Source organism: Columba livia, chromosome Z (genome assembly GCF_036013475.1).
Source record: "Columba livia isolate bColLiv1 breed racing homer chromosome Z, bColLiv1.pat.W.v2, whole genome shotgun sequence".
Lineage (NCBI taxonomy): Eukaryota > Metazoa > Chordata > Aves > Columbiformes > Columbidae > Columba > Columba livia.
In genome coordinates this window covers 11,235,778-11,254,116 of record NC_088642.1, presented here as the reverse complement: position 1 = coordinate 11,254,116, position 18,339 = coordinate 11,235,778, and the positions used below count along the sequence as shown (strand labels likewise).

At 60.1% G+C, this 18,339-nt stretch overlaps 1 protein-coding gene across 12 annotated transcripts; it reads right to left on the bottom strand.

Moving 5' to 3' along the window:
• On the bottom strand, window positions 1-13,987 carry TPM2 (tropomyosin 2). 12 transcript variants are annotated; one of them, XM_065047187.1, is made up of 9 exons: window positions 13,735-13,987; window positions 12,696-12,821; window positions 6,080-6,213; window positions 4,910-5,027; window positions 4,718-4,788; window positions 4,412-4,487; window positions 3,686-3,748; window positions 3,303-3,372; window positions 1-2,985 (listed from the first exon to the last, which is right to left on the bottom strand). In XM_065047187.1, exons 1-9 carry the CDS (start codon window positions 13,846-13,848, stop codon window positions 2,903-2,905), a joined length of 855 nt encoding a protein of 284 aa, XP_064903259.1. In that variant the 5' UTR covers window positions 13,849-13,987; the 3' UTR covers window positions 1-2,902. The 12 variants fall into 12 exon arrangements, with proteins under 12 accessions (XP_064903259.1, XP_064903258.1, XP_064903262.1 ...); XM_065047186.1 differs by having other exon boundaries at window positions 1-305; XM_065047190.1 differs by lacking the exon at window positions 4,412-4,487 and adding an exon at window positions 3,880-3,955 and having other exon boundaries at window positions 1-1,514.
• Between the last annotated feature and the right edge of the window lie 4,352 nt (window positions 13,988-18,339).

The following is an 18,339-nucleotide window of genomic DNA, read 5'->3' as shown; positions in this document are numbered from 1 at the left end:
TTTTGTCAAACTGCTTTAATAACTGGACATGAAGACAGGACAGAGCCAGTCAGGCTGTGCACAGACAAGACGCCCCCAAGCCACAGTGTAAGGCTTCAGGGCTTCCCTTCTCAATGGATGTGTGGATTTGGCCAAGACGCAGTTCAGCTGATGACGTCCTGAGCATGCCAGCGGGGTGCACGTGTGGGGTAGGGATGAGGGATGGGGACTCCCCAGGGCAGCTCAGAGGTTGTTCAGCTCCAACAAGGTCTGGTCCAGGACCTGGTGGATGCCCACGTTCTCCTCTTTGGCACTGGCCAGACTCTCTGTGGATACAAGGGACACCCAACCACACACACAGACACATCCCAAGTGTACCCAGGTGCAGCCGGACCATGCACACCACGCCAAGCAGAGACACACACACACAGATGGACATTTCAGTACAGTGCCAGTCTCCAGCTGAGCAGGGCATCCCTGTGGAGCTGAGTCCATGCAGGCAGCCCCACCACCAGCAGGGATGAGCCCAGCCACTCCGGGACCTGCCGGCGCAGCCAGGCCAGCCAAGCCGGTCCCTGGGGCCTGGCAGTCCTCGCTCTTCATCATTTCCATCTTCCCATGGTGCCCCTGGCCCCATGCTGGGCCCTCCACAGTGTGGGTACCACTGGTGGGTACCACTCTCTGGCCAGCCACCAGCACATTCAGCCCCAGGGTGGTTGTGGGTATTTCCACAAACCCTTGGGCAGTGAAAGAGGAGAGCCAGTGCCTGCTGTGTGACCCAGCAGTGCTCCGTGAAGAAAAGGAGTCAGACAGCAGCCCAGGCAGAGAGGACAGCAGAGACAGAAGGAGCAGAGCTAATGAGGCTGCAGAGACGAGCTCCAGTGGTCGCTTCCAAGTGGCATCCTCCTTTCCTCTGGAGTTGAAGGGGATGGGACAAGAGCTCTGCCTACTCAGCCCCATCTCCCAGAACTCCCTGCTAGGCTCTTCCCTGTCCCTTCCCGATCCCCTGCCCCAAGTTTGAGGCAGTGGGTGCTGTCAGGTCCCCAGCTGCTATCCCAAGCCTGCAGGGATTCCACTCTGAGGAGATCATCCCCTGCACAGTTTGGGGTGACCAGACTGAGGAAGAGGAGCCTGGCTGCCAACTCCTGGAACAAGGGGAGGAAAGCAGTGATACAAAACACTGCACCCCTCCCCAGCAAGGCCAGGCTGATGCCAAGGGACAGCCGTCACTGCGTGGGCTTCCCAGAACATCACAAAAATCCCCACTCATCTCCAAATGAAAACTAATCAGCTCCAGAGGGTCTGCCTGTCCCCGTCAAGCAGGGCAGCTATCCCCAAGGCTCCACACCCCGCCTAGCCCCAGCGGAGAGCGGGCAGGGGCTCCTAGCCCCAAGCCAGCCTGGCTGAAAGGGGGTGGGTGCGGAGGCTGGGCTGGGGCTGGGAACTCTGGGCAGGTCAGTTGTTAAGTTCTGTAAGGATGACCCGCAGCTCGTTAGTGAGAACGCGGTTTTTCTCAGCCTCCTGCCGGGAGCGCTCTAGAGAGAACAGAGACGTCAGCGCAGCAGAGGGAAGAGAGAGAGAAATGTGAGTTAGTGAAAAGAGACAGCATTCCCCAAAGCCCTCGCTGGAAATCCTACAGCTGTCCAGCCCGCAGCAGCAGGGATGAGCCGGGCTGGCAGGAGGAGGCAGCTAGTCCTGGACTGTGGGTCCATCAATTTGGGAAGTGGGTTGTGGGGCAAGGTAGGATGCTGAGGAAGGAGGAAGAGGAGCAGAGACCTATATAGGGATCACTGCTGAATGGTAGGGTCAGCACCTTCGTCGAGGGAGGGTGATGCAAGAGAGATGCCAGGGCCGAGACTGCTGCTTGCAGGCAATGGCTGGGAGTGGGGATGTGGAATGGACAGGACCAGGTCTAACCCTGCTATTTCAGGCCAAAACAGTCATGGAGAAGATGGTACAAGATGAGGAAAGCTGTGTACGAGAGCCAGTGGGGTGGCGGGAGTCATCCCCTGGGGCGAGGCACAAAGAGCCCTGTCCTGCTCAGCCTGGCAGCACAGGAGCTGCTTGGGAGGCTCAGCCAGGGCCATCCCGAGGGTCCCGCAGCTGCAAGCTGCCCATGATCACCTCCTACCACCCCATTGCCAGCACCCGCTTGAGACAGGCACGAGATGAGGGACAGAGCGGCATGAAGAAAACAAAAGGAGAAACCAAGGAAAGAAAACGCTTTATTGAGACCAACTCAGTAGAGGGACAGAACATAAAAGAAAAGTCATGTAATGCAAACTGAAGAGCAATGTGCAAAGGACAGAAGGCAGGCAGGGGCAAGGGAGGAGATGGGGTCTAGGGGCTGCCTGGCTGGGAAGGAGCTGCCAGACCCAACCTTCTATCCCCAGGGCCTGAGCTTTGGCGGTGGAGCTGCTGCTTCCCCTCTGCAGCCCCTCCCCACCCTGGGCCCAGCAAACAGCACTGGGTGGTTTTGCTGGGGGCACATAGTGGGCAGGTGGTCCCCCCAGCCCTGGAGCTGTGGGGTCCCTGGTGTTTATGGTGCTGGGGAGCCAAAGAGGGAGCTGCTGGAGTGAAGGGCTGCTAGGCACAGCCCTGTTCCCCACTGGGCAATACGGGGACATGGACCTGCAACTGCATGGGCACTGTCTACCCAGCCCATGGGGGTCCCAGGGGCAGCTCCCCTGCCCCACCAAGCACCCCTAAGTGCCTAAACCTTGTCTGCCCCCAAAGAGGGGTATTACAAGAGCACCCAGGCCGGCTCCTGTCCCAAAGGAACCGACAGACAGGCACAGGCTAGGAAGGGAAGAGGAGGACAGAGCGGGCAGGGAGAATGGTGGGGCAGCCAGGCAGGCAAGCAGCCGAGCTGGGGAGGGGGTGAGGCAGGCAGGGGGTGCAATGCTGGTGCCCGATGGGGGTCTCAGAGGGAGGTGATGTCATTAAGTGCATTGTCCAGCTCCTCGCTGATGGCTTTGTACTTCATCTTCTGCGCATACACTTCATCTGCAGGTGGGGGCCAGGTGGTGGAGCAAGGTAGGGGACAGGCAGCAGAGAGAGAGTGGCTGTGAGTGGGGTGCCAAGGGCAGTGGGAGCGTGCGGGCACAGGTGGTGTGGATGTGGCCTTATTCTCTAACTGAGGACAGAGCCCAGATCCCAGCAGTTCTGTGCTCCCACACCAGTCACCACAACATCCAGCCTCCCTCCTCCCGGGACCCCTGCCCAACCCATCACCACGGACAAGCCCTGGCCAGCCCTGTCGGGTACACATCCCGGCAAGCGCTACCTGGGAAAGAGGGACACATCTGGTGGGGACACTTTACCTTCTAGATCATCAATGGTTTTCTCCAGCTTTGCCACAGACCTCTCTGCAAACTCTGCTCGGGTTTCAGCCTGTGGAAACATTATGGGGAGAGGGTGAGCAGAGAGGCACGATGGGGACGGTGCAGGCTGCACCCCGAATCTGCCCCATCTGCTTCTCCCATACCGCACTCCACAAGCCCTCCCCTGGGAAAGGCAAGGGACAAAGGGCCTCGTGGACGCCCAAACCATAAACCACGAGGGCATCGCAAACCCAGGCACTTGCCATGCTGCAGGGCTGCAGTTTTGGGAAGGGTGAGAGGACATGGGCATCACGGGGTCAAAACCAACATGGGATGACAAACTCCTGCCTGCACTGATGCAGTGCTGGCCCCAAACCCCTTACCTCCTTCAGTTTTTCCCCTAGAAGCTTGATTTCCTCCTCGTACTTGTCCTCCTTGGTAGAATACTGCAGAGATAGAGACGGGTGCCCATAAGCACCATGGGACAACTCCAACTGTCTTTCACCCCAGCAGGAGACCCCAGCACCCCCAGACCCCAAGCACTCTGCCCAGCCCCAGCAGCCCCGCTGGGTCCTACCTTGTCAGCCTGGGCCTCCAGGGACTTCAAGTTGTTGGTGACAATTTTCAGCTCCTCCTCTAGGTCACCACATTTACTACATCCCAAGCAGGGGCCACCAGGAAGGGGGCAGGGCCAAGGGGCAGGTAGTGGAGAGAGGGGGTGAGGGAGCAGAAAGAGCAGGGTGTGGGGAAGGAGGAAAGAAAAAGAACAAGTTGAGAGAGGAGAAAACTCAGCACAGGTGTAGAAGGAGTGGAGCCGCTACGAGCGGGAGGTGCTGGGACACATCCGTTCATCCGTTCCTTGTGCCTCCTCACATGGATGCCCTGTGCATCACTGCCAGCTGGGCTCTTGCCAGCCCCACTGAGGAGGAGCGCAGGCATGGAGGGATGGAGGAGCATGCCCAGCCTGCGCCTGCCGGAGCAGGAGGCGAGGGGAGGTCGGTGGCAGAGGCAGCGGTGCAGAGAGGAGAGAGGTGGCTCGCACAGTTCGAGAGACAGCGACAGAGAGAGGGGGGGCTGCTGCACGTCGCCCCACGCCCCTGCCCCAGTACCTCTTCCTCTGAGGCAATGAGGGATTTGAGACTCTGGTCCATGGTCCGCAGCTCTTCTTCCAACTGTCTCACTCGGCTGGGGTTGAAAAGGGGCACCCCGGGGGTGCAGACAGCAGAGAACAGGGTCAAGGATGGGCTGCTAGCAGACTGGTATCCTCCTGCCCCCAGCCTGCGCGCCCAGGGACCATCCCAATGGCAGAACCTGCCGCTCCCAAAGAAGGACATCCCCATCCCCACAGCTGCCAGAGACCAGGGGCAAGGGCAGCATGGGACTGTCGTGTGCTGCCCACAGAGAACCCTGCTCACCTCTCTGCCACCTCTGCCCTCTCCTCTGAGCGCTCCAGCTCTCCCTCAAGGACAACCAGCTTGCGGGCGACCTGTCAACAGCAGCAAGAGGCATGTGTCAGCCCTGCGCTTGCCCAGGCTGGGGCACAGAGCTGTGAGGAGGCAGCCTTGGGTCCTGCCAGGGGGCCAGGACTGGGGGAAGGGGGCACGCACCTCCTCATATTTGCGGTCGGCCTCCTCCGCTATGTGCTTCGCCTCCTTCAGCTGCATTTCCTGGAGCTCCATCTTCTCCTCATCCTTCATGGCCCTGTTTTCGATGACCTTCATGCCTCTGAGGAAAGCCCAAGCCAGAAGACGTTACTGCCATGGGTTGAGGTGGCACCTGCACCTCCTGCCTACCCACTGTACCCTAAACACACCCTCCAGATCAAAGACATGGGACATTGCCTGGGGATGCTGGCACTTGCTGGCCACCCCAAGCAGTAGGGTCACACCATCAGTACCACAAGGATGCTCACAGCAGCAGAGCTGACCCCAGGGCCATGTCTCAGAATGAGGAGATGTGGCCACGGTGCCTCTCAACCAGGCAGGTCCTGAACCCACCATCTGGTGGGGAAAAAATGTAGCAGCCCAGGACGAGACAGCTGCAACTTTCACAAAAGGAGCCCAACAGGCCAGAAACCTTTACAAAATGCTAGAAACATTCTGTGGCAAAGCCTTTTCTTAGTCAGGGTTGATGCTTACAAGCAAGAGGTCACCAAACCCACACAAGCCCCACGGCAAGGACTCCTGCAGATTCTTCTCCTCTCCCTCAGATGCTGTTGCTCAAACTGTCTTTGCCAATGGAGGGAAGAGCTCACGTAACTGTCAGGAATGCTGTGACATGTCTGGGCATTCCTGTACAACGTGAGTGCCCTCGCCTGCACAGCTCCTGCCCGGGACACCTCCTTGCCGTGAGGATGGGGCAAGACACTTTGCAGGACTGCTTTTTTCAATGAGGTGGGTTCACTCTCAAAAGATGACCTTGGTACACATGTCCCCTCCTGGACTGTTGTTCAGCTCTTGAGTAGAGGAGCCTGCCCTGGGGCAGAAAACAGGCTCCAAGCACTCTCTCGCTTTGGTTACAACCTGATATTTCTGTAAACAACAGGTGACATTTTTAAGGATTTTATGAGTGCCCTGGAAATTTCAAAGCCTTTTTAAGAACAGCTGGACCTGGGGAACTCCTCTGCTTTGTGTCTTTGCTCTCTCCCTTCAGGATCTGCAGCACAACCAACACAAACCCCATAAGGTCACTTCAGAGGGACCCCACTGTGAAACCTAGGGGGCTGCCTGCAATCAATGGTAACCTGATGCCACCCCCGCTGTCACTCCGCATCACACCTCTCACTCTCATCAGCCGCCTTCTCAGCCTCCTCCAGCTTCTGCAGGGCAGTGGCCAGGCGTTCCTGGGCTCGGTCCAGCTCCTCTTCTACCAGCTGGATACGGCGGTTCAGAGAAGCCACTTCTGCCTCAGCCTGTGGGAACAGAAACTCCTTGGTCACCCCATGTCTCATATACATATATCATATACATATATATATATTTGTATATATGAAAAAGCATTTTCAGCGGTTACTTCTACATTCGCTACCCAGAACACCTCTTGGCACTGTGCAACAGGCCAGTGCTTGCTGGCATGGGATGCTTGACCATGCATCCCCTCATCTTTCTGTAGGGACAAAGGGGTTTTCTCCATCCCTTGCATCCTGTTTGATGCTGGCTCCTCCCAGCCACACAACCCCAGCCCAGCACATGCAGCCTCTCCACTGCATCCTCACACCTCTGGCTCCCACCCCACAGAGACACAAGGAGCGTTCACCAGGGTAGGGTGGCCAGAGCAGCCGTGCCGTCACAGGGATGGTATTTGGGGTTTGCAGAGCAGTGAGCAAAGGGGGAGGAATGCCCTGTACAGCTTCACTCCCGAAAAGGAGATAGGAGCCACTTGTGGATTTCCTGTTTACGGAGGCGGCAGAGCGAGCCAGGAGCCTCTCCTGCGGGAACCCCCCCCGCACTGCGCAATGGGGCAGCCTGGAGCCGAGCGCAGCCCCCACCCCCCATGATGTACAGCGCAGTGCCGGGGGCAATGTCGGGGGCAATGGAGCGAGTCGCCCTCGGCCGGCTGGCGCCTGGCCAAACTGCAGCCCCCGGGGCCCATGGGACCGAGGCCCCCCGCTTTCCCAGGCTCCTCGTGCATGGGGCCAGGAGCTGGGGCTGGCCAGGAGCGGTGGCCCTGGCCTCCTGCCAGTCCCTTGACGCCTGGCCTTGTGCTCTTTCCATTTGGTAAACACCTCCTGCTCCATTGCCACCACCGGGAAACACTGCCTCAGCAGCTCCCGGCCCTGCTCCCCACCCGAGGGGCTGCGGGGAGGACAGGCCCTGGGTGCAAAGGGATGGGTGGCAATTAGACCTCACTGCAGGCAGCAGCCCCATGCACCAAAAGGCAGGGAGATATGCACCAACCCAGGGGATAACGTCTCCTGCTTATTCACAGGCTGTAGCAGGCCTGGCCAGCTGCAGTGCCTGACCCCATCTGGCCTGATGCTCCAGCACTGGAAATGCCTCGGAGTACATAAGCCAAGCTGGGAGTCCAGGGGAGCAGTGAGGGGCTGTCACCTTGTGTGGCCCCACTGGGCATCAGTGGTCCCCCACTGCAAGGTGGCAGGCTGGGGACAGATGCAGATAGCATCTCTCCCAGCAGGACAGCCTGTTGACATGTTGGGAGGGTGGCCAGCCCTGCAGCTGGCACAACAGCTGCCTCCGTCCTGTGAACACCCTTTTTCTGTGCTCACCAAGAGCTTGTCTGTAGCCAGACAGCCCAAAAGGGAGCTGGGTCTGGCTCCTGCAGGGCAGCTCCACCTGTGGCATCTATCTCACCCCAGCGGGAGATTTTTTCCCAGGGAATCACCCTCAAAGTGGGTCAGAGCTGCCTGGATGGGTACTTGGGAATATGAGCTCTCCGGCAGCTCCCAGTGACCAGGGAACCCGATCTGCAGCTGCAGGAAAGGGCCATTTCCTTCGCACACAGCCCAAGTGACAACAGCCCGGGTACCGCACCCAGCTCTGCCGCTTCTGATATGGTGAGGATGTCAAAGGAGTGGGCACAGGAAAAAAACAAAACAAAACAAAACAAACAAAACGAAAAACCAGCTCCAACAACATTAAAAAAAAACAAACTGGGAACAAGCTGCAGCTTGGAAATGCTGTCCTACTGCTAGAGTGGAAATTTTGGCCTGTGGCAGCGCAAAGGGGTGGCTTGTCCCCGCAAAGGGACACGCTGGAGAGCTGGAGGCTCTGTGACTGCTGTTGCCCGGACCGCAGAGCCCCTTGGAAGCCAGACAAGAGCCGGGGCGTGGGATTTTTAGCCGCGCACACGGCCAGCCTCCGAGGGAGGGGATCCTTTCTCAGGATCTGCCCGACCCCAAGCAGAGCCAAGGCAGAGCTGGCTGCTCACTGCTCCGCCGTGCCCCGCAAGCCCTGGGGAGCCCCGCCGCATGGAGCATCCCTCAAAAGACCCATGGAGGAGGCAGCTGGAGGAGGCAGCCCGGAGGCAGGAACGCTGCCCGAAGACCCCTGCCCCGGTGACTGTCGCCAGGTGCTGCGGTACCTGGATGGCAGCGCCTTCCAGCACCCCCGGGACCTCCCGGTGCTCTGCCCCGGGGGCAGCCAGCCCGGCTGCCGGGGCGGCGGGAGGGTAGCCGGGGCCAGCCCGCCAAGTTCCAGCGCCAAGGGGCCCGGAGAGACCTGGCTGCACTGCCAGCACAGCCCTGCAGCCCCATGTCTACCTGCTAAGCAGTGGTGGAACAGGCGGCACTGAAGGATGCCGGCAGCGGGGCCGGAGCCGGTGGGTCATCCCGGGGAGCTGCCGGGGCGGCCCCCACCCCGCCGACCCATGCGCCACCCCCTCCGCCCCGGCGGCCCTTACCCGCTCCCGGGCCTGCCGCTCGGCATCGGCCTCCCGCTGCAGGTGCTCGGCGCGCTCCTCCGCCTCATCGGCCACCTGCTGCAGGCTCAGGATCTTCCTCTTGACGGCGTCGATGGAGCTGATGCTGGCCATGGCGGGGGCTGCCGGCGGGGAGGCCGCGCCGCCGAGCCCTTTGTGGGATCCGCCCGGCTCGGGCAGGAAGCGCTCAGGCAGGGGCCGCTCCCGCCGCCCGCCCTGCCTCCATCCCTTCCTGCTCCTCCTCCTCCTCCTCCTCCTCCTCCTGCTGCCATCCACCGACCTGGGCCGCCGCTCCGCCGGGCAGCGCACACGGACCCCCAGGCAGGGGGGGTGCACGGTCCCCCCCACCCCAAATGGAACACAGGCTGCTCCCCTGGGCAGGAGGCATGGTCCTCGGCACGCAGGGTTACTGTCCCTACCCCGAAGGAAAGATGCACAATGGCTTCAGGACAGGGCACACTGACCCCCCCAACGCGGGGCACGGTGCATGCCGCACACCCAGGCAAATGCATGGTCTCCATTGCCAGGGCACGTGGCACCCCAGACAGGGTACACAGTGCCCCCCATGATATGGGACACAATCCCCTCAGGACAGGGCATGTGGTGCCCCCCAGGCAGGTGTGCACAGTCCACTGAAATGCCCCAGAGAGATAGAGAGGAGCCCAAGGAGTCCTTTTCCCTGGGGAAAAAGGAGCCCACAGTCTGCCCCCTGTGAGTCCCCATGGAAGCAGGTGCTCCCCAAGATCTACCCCTTATCCCCCACTGTTGCAGAGCTGTAGAGAGTCATGGACTTTTGCTCCATGGGTAAGTCAAGGAGAGGCGTGGGGCAGAGCCTGCTCCCAAGCATCTCACCAGATGACCTGGGAGTGGAGCCCCGCGGCACAGCCAGGTCTCCAGTGGCCATCCTGCTCAGCCTCTTAGCATCCGCTCCCCCAAACAGGGACCTGGCTGGCAGCACCACAGGGGCATATAGAGCCTATGGAGCCTCTGGCACACCCCAGTTGCTCTGGGGGCTCTGCCCTATTGGGGAGGTCAGTCCCCAGCTCCCGGCTCTGCATCCTGGCTGGGTCACATGCTCTGATCCATCAGGAGAAGTTGATGCTGGTGACACTCAATCCTCCTTTAAGTAGCTCTGACAGCTTCCAGGCAGCCCCAGCAGCACTTTACACCTGCCTCCAGGGACGTAAATTCCTGGGCTGACCCCATTGGCTGCACTCAGTTCCAGCGCCAAGGGTCCTGGAGAGACCTGGCTGCACTGCCAGCACAGCCCTGCAGCCCCATGTCTACCTGCTAAGCAGTGGTGGAACAGGCGGCACTGAAGGTCCCCTGGGGCCACATGCCTTGATCTTGGCCTTGGTCCTAGCCAGATCTGCCCAACTCCCAGCCCAACGCCTGCATGCCAAGAGCACCCCCAAGACTGCGCACAAGGCCTGGAGCAGAAATGGGGCCCCCCGTCAGTAATAGGGCAGGGGTGAGCTGGCTGCAGGCAGGCAGGGGGCAGGTTGGGGGGCAGGCTGGGGGGCAGCCATCCCTGCCCTGTGGCAGCCAGGCTGGGTGCCTCCTGCTCTGGCCCCACCCAGGGATACAGTCACTTCCCAGCAGAGCCCCGTTCCCTCCCACCGGCTCGGGGAATCGCCAAATAAGAGCAAAGTCTCGGCTGGGGAGAGCAGCTAGGGCGGGAACTTGGGTGAAGCCTTTGGGATCATGGCCTGGGAAATGCAGAGGCTCCCTGGGCTCTGCTCAAGTGGCAAGGGACAGGCCACCAGCAGGGAACACGGGCGGCTGGAGGGGCCTGTGCTGGTTAAACGTGCTATCCTGGCTGCACCGTGCCCAGCAGCCCCTGCCCGCATCCTGCCCTGGGCACAGCGGAATGTCCCTCCTGGTGACAAGAGGTCGTGGTGCTGCATTAGCATTGCAAAGCTGCTGGGAAGGAACTGCCAGCACCGTGGAGCTGCCGAGCAAGGATCAGTTGCTCTCGGGTCTGTGCCAGCATCTGACCCCCCACCAAGTGCATGGGGGGGTCGAATTTGTATCTGTTAGTGCAGTTCCTGTGGGCTTTGTGCACTGCCACCCAGTGCTGGAGGCAAGGTGGTGGCTGAGCAGGGGAAGATTTATTCTATTAAGGCATTTGTTGACATTTTTGATAACAAGAGGACCCTGCCTGGATCACTGTGATGGGTCCTGACCTGGCTGAGTGATGGGGATGCTCAGTGCTCACAGGCACATGCTGTCCTGGCAGTGAAGGGGGCACACGGGTTCCCAGGAAGGGGGGCGGGTGAGCTCTGGGTGTCTAACCTGCACTTCTGCTGGACCCATGCTGTGCTGCACCTCGCCCTGGGGAGAAGGTGACACCAGCCCTGGCACTTAGCGCTGTCAGCACATTCAGGTCCCTGGCGCAGGGACCTGGTGACTCCCAGAGCCCTGCACATGGCACAGCCTGTTCAGGCTTCTGCATGGAGCTGGGGCTGCTGGGCTGGTGATGGGCTCACAGCACCCATCACAGCCAGCCTGCCCTCCCTGATGCTGCTCCTTCACCATGCCACCCCTCCAGCCCTTTGTCCCCCTATCTGCTGGGCAGGCACTCTGTGCTGAAGCACACAGACATGAAGAGCTGCTGTGGACCAAGAGCAGGAATATGAATGCTCTAGGTGCCAAGAGCACCCTCAAGACTGCGCACAGGGAGGCAGCCCACTGCCAGCAGCAAACCACTCCTGTGCGCCCCATGGCTGACACCTGCTCAGCTCCACTGTTTAGCCCTCTTGTGAGCCCCACACTGGGGACATCATGTCCATGCTCAGCCAGACCCCACACTGAGTTTGCCATGTCCCACACCAGCATGGTGTGTCCAGTCAAGACAGTGTGAACCCCACTACACACAAGAGCCACCCTGCCCAGCTCAACATGCCTGCCACACACCAGGATAAATGTGCCCTTCCAGAGGATTTTCAATGTTTTAACTACTTTGTTTAGTATCTAAGCCAGGAAAGTTCTGTAGATTCAGCAAACAAGGCTGAGGAGCCACCCAGGCACTCCCTGGGGACTCTGTGCTGCTCTGGGCACTTGTGCTGTTGCTGCTTGTCCTTGTCTCTTCACCCTGACCTTGGCAGCCACCTCAGAGATTTGACACAGCTCCCCCATTTAGCTCCATAAACCAGCTGGGATTAAATTTTTTGTTCTCAATCCGAAAAAGTCTGGCTGTGCCCTGCTGGCCGTGCTCCAGCCTGGTCCCCTTTAACTTCTCCTCTAGTTTCCAGCATTGGTTTTCATCAAAGAAGGACTGGCTATCAAAAGGAGGATTTATTTATAGGGTGTCAAATACCCTGTGTGGCACCACAGGTCGTTATACCCTGTTCCCAAGTGGCTCTGTGGCCGCACACAGCTGTTCCACCCTTCATCCTGGCCAGGCACAAGCCAATTTCAACACCTTCCTAACATCTCCCTGGTGGGATCCATTTCCCAGGAGAAACATCAGTCATGGCAATAAATAAAACTCTTCCTGACATTGCCCTTCCTAGGGTACAGAGTAGCTCATTGGTCCCCAAAATGATTGAGCTCCCCCACATGCCCCTCAAGCATCCTTTCTTGCAGCCAGTACTCAGCAGCTGGCCATGGAAAAGAGCTTTTTCCATTTCTCTACTCTTTTTCACTTTCCTGCCACAGCTTAATAAGTGCCACAGGCATTGCAGAAGAGCATGGCTGGGGACTGGTGACACAGCTTGGGACACTCGTCCCTATTAGCTCTGGGGAGTTGGGCAGGTGGCTGCCCACAAAGCTCCAGGCAGGACTGGCTGCCCGAGCAGTGCCCACCACAGCTGGCTTGGCCCCTGTACCTTGAGCAGGATCCATCTGGTCACTGCCCTGCATCTCAGCCTGGTTCAGCGTCAGCATCGCAGGAATGGGATCCTGACAGCCTTTCCCAAAGACGCTTTCCATATAAGGCCCCCCCCTCTATCTGCACCCTCCCATCCCGAAGCCCAGCGCTCGCACAGGGGAGGAGTTGCTGGCGTGCCTACGTACGTCTGTAGCTTTCTTCTCTGCCTGCTCCAGCTTCTCCTGGGCCTCCTTGACGGACTCGGAGTACTTCTCCACCTCATCCTCTGTGCCCTTCAGCTTCTTCTGCAGGCCCTGCTGTTCTTCCTCCAGCTGGGGAATGGACAGAGGGCAGGGGTCAGGGGGGATGGTGGTACCCACAAGGTTTTGGGGCATGACCATCCTCCTGGGAAGGCCCAGGCTCCAGCCACAGCTGGAGTACACAGACACATTTCCCCTCTCAACTTTAGGGCCACACATCTCCAGGGAGCCCTTGGTCCCCAGGGCCAGAGCAGCCCCCAGCATCCCTGAGCCCAGTGGGGATATGGGGGTGGTGGGCTCCCTCCCTGTGTAGGGGACAAGAGAGGTCCTAACGTGGGGACACAGCTTCAGGAGACACTCAAGAAAGTCCTCCATCTCTGTGTGGCTGTGGCAGGAGTAGGCTGTCCCCAAGAGTCTCCCTGGCAGAGGGATAGGGAGGTGGTGCTGGGGCATCCCACCAAGATAAGGCATGTTTTGGGGAACTAATGTGAGTGGTCAGTGGCAACAGGCTGTAGCGCTGGTCCCAGAAACAGGCACCCAGCAGGCTGAGATCCCCAGAGACAGGAACCCAGCTGGGTGACGTCTTAAAAGATTGGCATGCAGCAGGGAGAGGGCCCCAGGGACAAGCGCACAGCAGGGTCAAGGTCCCTTGGGACACAGTGGGGTGAGGTCTAAAGGGCTGGGCACCCCTAGAACTGGGATCCTCAGTCTGGACACCCAATAGGACAGGGTCCTCAGGGCAGGAAAATCCTAGGACAAGGGTCCCAAGACAGGGCAGATGGCATGAGGAGGTCCCCAGCCTAAGCACCCCAAGGGTGGAAAGTTCCCAGGCTGGACCCTCAGTGAGACGTGGTTCTCAGGGCTGGACACCCCTAGGTTGGAGGGTCCCCAGGCTGGACACCCAGTAGGTCGGGGTCCCCAGGGCTGGAGACCCTTAAGGCAGGGGTTCTGCAAGCAATGCTGGGCAAATCCATGGGACACCCACCTGCTTGCAGCGGTCCTCCGCCTGCTTCTTGTCAGCCTCCGCCTGCTCGGCACGGTCGATGGCGTTCTCCTTGTCCAGTTTCAGCATCTGCATCTTCTTCTTGATGGCCTCCATGGTGGCGGCGGTGCGGCGGGGCGCGGTGCGGCGGCGGGGAGCGGAGTACCGGGGGCGGCAGGAGCACCGGGGGCGGCGAGAGCACCGGCACTGCGCCCCCCGCCCCGCCGCGCTGCCTAAGAGCCGGGGAGGGGCCGCGCCGGGCGGGGGCCGCCCCGGCACCTCCCCCGCCGCCTGCCAGCACCTTTTAGGGACAGGCTCGCCACCGACCGCCGCACCGAGCGGGACGGGGGGGCGGCACCCCCGGCGGGCACCGACACCGGGCACCCACGGAGGCACCGGGCGAGGAATATCCCTGTGAGAGGGACGCCCGTGTGCGAGGGACACCCGAACGCACCGGGAGAAGGACATCCGTGTGCGAGGGACACCCCGGGGCATTGTAGAGAGGGACAGCCCTGTGCGAGGGACACCCCGGGACGCTATGAGAGAGACACACCGGGGCCCTACAGCACGGGTACCTTGGTGGCACTATGCTAGGGGCACCCTTGTGGCACTGCTCTAGGAGTGCCCCTGTGGCACTGGACTAGGGACATCTCAGTGACACTGCACTAGGGGAACCAGAGACATCCTGGTGGCACTGGGCAAGGGACACCTCGTGGCAATATACTAGGGGTACCCTGGGGGCACTGTGCTTTGTACACCCCAGGGTGTACACACCGTTAGGGAGACCCCGATGGCTAAGCATGAGGGACAACCCCAGTGGCAGTGTGCTACGGGCACCTTGTGGGCAGTGGACTAGGGACACATTGGTGGCTTTGTGCTAGGGACATCCCACTGGTATTGCACTGGGGACACCCTGGTGGCATCATGCTATCGACAGCCCAGGGCACTGTGGTAGGTGCATTTCTGGTGGCACTTCCCCGGGGACACCACAGTAGCACTTGGGACACCTGTTGGGCTGGCGTTATGCTGTTATTGTGCCACAGGGACACCACCCAGTCCCAGGGCCTTAGACCTGTCTCTGCTCCAGCCACAGAGCTGCCCCCATGCTAGAGGACATTGCATGGTTGCCACTGCCCTAGGGACACCCCATGCCCTGCCACTGCACCCTCGGGCCTGGATGACCCTGCTTGCTGGTGCCTCAGGGGCTGTTGGAACATCTGGGGATGCCCGTGGGCTGGCACTGCAGTCTTAGGGACACTCTCAGGCTGTGATTGCACTCAGGGACACCCACAGTCTCTGTTTGCAGCTGGGGATACCCGTAAGCCGCGATTGAACAGGAACGTCACAGGCTGGCACTGCAGAGACAACCCCAGGCTGTGATAGCACTCAGGGACACCCACGGGCTGTGACTGTACTTGAGGACACCGTGGGCTGGCACTGCCCACCTGGGGAAGATCCCCCTGGGAGGGAAGTGAGCTGAGCCCCTGTCCTCCCTGTCCAGCTCCCACATGACGGTGGGGTAGGAGGGCTGAAGCTCTGTATGGGCTCCCTGGCACCCACCTCCCTGCTGCCTTGCACCCTGGTGCTGCTGTCCTTGGCACCCACAGGGACACCCGGCATGTGCACAGCCCATAGGCTGGCATTTCAGGGTGACGCTCAGGCGGCCCACTGCCCCTCTCTGTCTTTCTGCTCTAGATAAACTGTATTCCACAGGCAAAAAAATGCAAACCCTTCAGATCCTAGCTCCTCCAAAAATAACCCGTGCTCTAATAACGCTCGTAAATGCTTCTGGCGCATTCCCAGCTGCAGGGTGGGCTGCGGGCCGGGGTGGGGGCTGGAAGGAGCCAGCAGAGGGGCCACAAGAGCCATGTGGCATGTGGGGAGGCTTGGATGGGATGGGGACAGGAGGCTTGGATGGGGTCCCTCAGTCCAACACCCCAGGACCACATCCAGCCCTTGCCCACAGCAACTTTTCAGCAGCAGTGCTCCAAGCAGAGAGAAGCAAAACAATTTTTGAGAGCTGTAGAAAGTGACTTTCTAGGAGTGCTCAGCCCTAGGACGTAGTAGGGATGGGAGCAGCTGAGGACCAAGGGCCTGCTGGCACCATGGGTAGAGCAGCAGAGGACCTGCTGCTGGGCTCTGGAGAGCAGCTATTAATACTGACGAATTAGGCACATATTTGGACAAGGAGAGTCAGTAACTGCCAGTACGCAACTTCTGAGGTGGGGGAAGGTCCGTCTCCCATAATTCCCGAGCAAAGATGGATGGTTTTCCATGAGATACTTCAGCCTGGAGCAACTTCATTGGCTCAGCGCTGAGGGTAAAGATGATGATGTGCATGGTGTGAGCAGCCAGGCACCCAGGGACCGCAGCTCTCATATGTCCCTCCAAAGGAGACGGTTCCCTCTTGTTGGCAGCTCGCCTTTGCTGCAGGCATCATGGCCAGGGCCGACAGGCACAACTGGGACCATCTGGGTGTCTGAGCGCATGAATTTGCCCTTGAAGCTGCCTTCTGGGAGAAGAGGGTGCAGAGGGGTGTGGGGGTACATCCCTCCCATTGCTGCCCCATGCTCAGCCCTACCCTGGGCTAAGATCTCCAAGGACAGGCACCCCACTCCTTGCCCTGCTCCAGGGTCCACCTGCCCTGCAGGGAAGAGGATTGTCCTGCTGTTTAATGGAAACTTTCTGCATGCAGCCCATGCCACAGCCTCTTACTCCATCTCTGGGATCCCCAAGAAGTTGGGCTGTGGCTTCCCTGCCTGCCTCCAGCTTGACTGGATTTGTGTCCCCACGGATGGGTTGGCAACTCATGAGTCTGCTGCCCAAACCTGTGTGTGCTCACTCAAACCTCCCTGCCAAAGTAATGTCTCACTCTGGTGGGGGAGACTCATTGGGCTCTCTCTCCCGGTGTCTGAGCCACCTCCCCTCACCTGTATCCCATCAGAGAACATGGTGAGAGGGGATTGGGGGTGCTTGCAGCCCTGTGATGGGGGTGCTGGAGCTCCCATGGCCCCAGGGTTCCAGGACAAGGCTGGGGCTGCTGCCACACTGTGCCCAACTCACTGTCCTTGCCGTCTGCTCAGAGGGACCCCATGCCTGGCTGGTACCTGGGCGAGAGCCTGATGCTGGGTCAGGCCAGTGGAGATTGTCAGGGGACAGCTGGGAGGACTTGGGATGCCTCAAATCCCAGTGTGAGAGCCACAAATCCCCCCTGGAGCCTGGCCATGAGTGAATGTCCCAGGGGGTCAGCCCCTCTGCACCCTCAGGGATGTGCCCACAAGGGGACAGGGGGTCACCAGCCAGGAGGCTGTGGGATGCTGCCCTCGACGACTGAGATGCTTGTAGCTCATGCTGCTGGGGACAGGTCCTGGAGGTAGGGGACATGTGCCAGCCTGGCTGTGTCCTTACTCCACTCTGCAGCATCCCTGCCCACCCCACCACCGCCTGGGCCCCCCAAGCCCCTGCTGAGTGACAGGGTGGGAACAGGTGTGGACACACTTAGGGCAGCTGCTGCCTGCACAGGTCGGCCCCAGGGGGCTATTTCGGGGCGTGAGCTCAGCGCCAGCAGCCGGGAGAGCTCTGTCCACATTCCCAGACCCACAGCACGCCAAGCTCTGCTGCTTCCTCACCGGTGGGCCACCAGTGACCAGGGGTCCCCCACCTGCACCCTTGTAGCACCCTACCCAGGGATATTTTCAGCTAGCAGCACCCCTGAAGACCAAATCCCCCAGCAACAAAAACCCTGGGCTCCCCGCCCGTGGCGGTGGCCCCCCAGGAGCACCTGCGAGGGCCGGCACATGGCTGGCAGCGGGGGTCCAGCCTGCCGGGTGCCTGGGGCTGGACGTGCCTCAAATATTTTCCATGCTGTATAAGCACCCGTGCTACACTCCCCCCTCCTCTGCTGGCAGGGCAGGCATCTGTGGCCCCCCTGCCCACCAGCCCCCACTTTCTCCTGGGGGGTCCTGTTGATAGCCAGGCAGCAAGAAAGCAGGAAAACCAGATTTTATTGATGAATGCGTCTTTCCAAGGAGGTGTCGGTATCCCCATCCCGCCCCGGAGCCTCGGGGGGGGGAGCTGGTTTCCTTCAATGTTTAATATGGGATGCTTAAAGTATCAAAATAGTGAGAGAAGCCTCAGCGAGTGCACGAGAGGAGGGATGGGGGTCCTGGAGCCGAGGAGGGGTGAGACACTGGGCTGCAGGACCCTGGCGAGAGCCGGGTGTTAGTTGGCAGGACATGAGCTTGGGGCAGGGAATAAATGAACTTTGAAAGCTGCAGGCTCAGTACTAGAGGAATGGAAAAGTTACAAAAATACTGCAGATCTTGGAAAACAACGCAGGCACTTGGGAAGGAGAAAGAGGGCAGAGCTGGCTGGGTCCATGGGGAGGGGAAGCCCCCTGGGAAGGCAAAGAGCAGCTTTGGGAATGAACCCATCGCATTCCCCTCATTCTGAGCGGAGGCACTGCAGCTTGCAGCCCTGCTGCTCCCCAGAGGGGCCCAGGCTGAAGAAGATGCTCATGGAGGGAGCTCAGTGCTTCCCAGGAAAGCTACAGGAGAGGAAGAAGAAGGGGAGGAAGATTCAGCCAGCAATAAGGCATAAGAGGTGAAA

Excerpts from the sequence above, each read along its gene's own strand:
- TPM2 (XM_065047187.1), bottom strand. The coding sequence starts at position 13,848 with ATGGAGGCCATCAAGAAGAAGATGCAGATGCTGAAACTGGACAAGGAG. Across the intron at positions 6,214-12,695 it reads CAGAGAAGAAAGCTACAGAC|GCTGAGGCAGAAGTGGCTTC; the intron begins GTACGTAGGCAC and ends CTGTTCCCACAG. Across the intron at positions 2,986-3,302 it reads AACCATTGATGATCTAGAAG|ATGAAGTGTATGCGCAGAAG; the intron begins GTAAAGTGTCCC and ends CCCCACCTGCAG.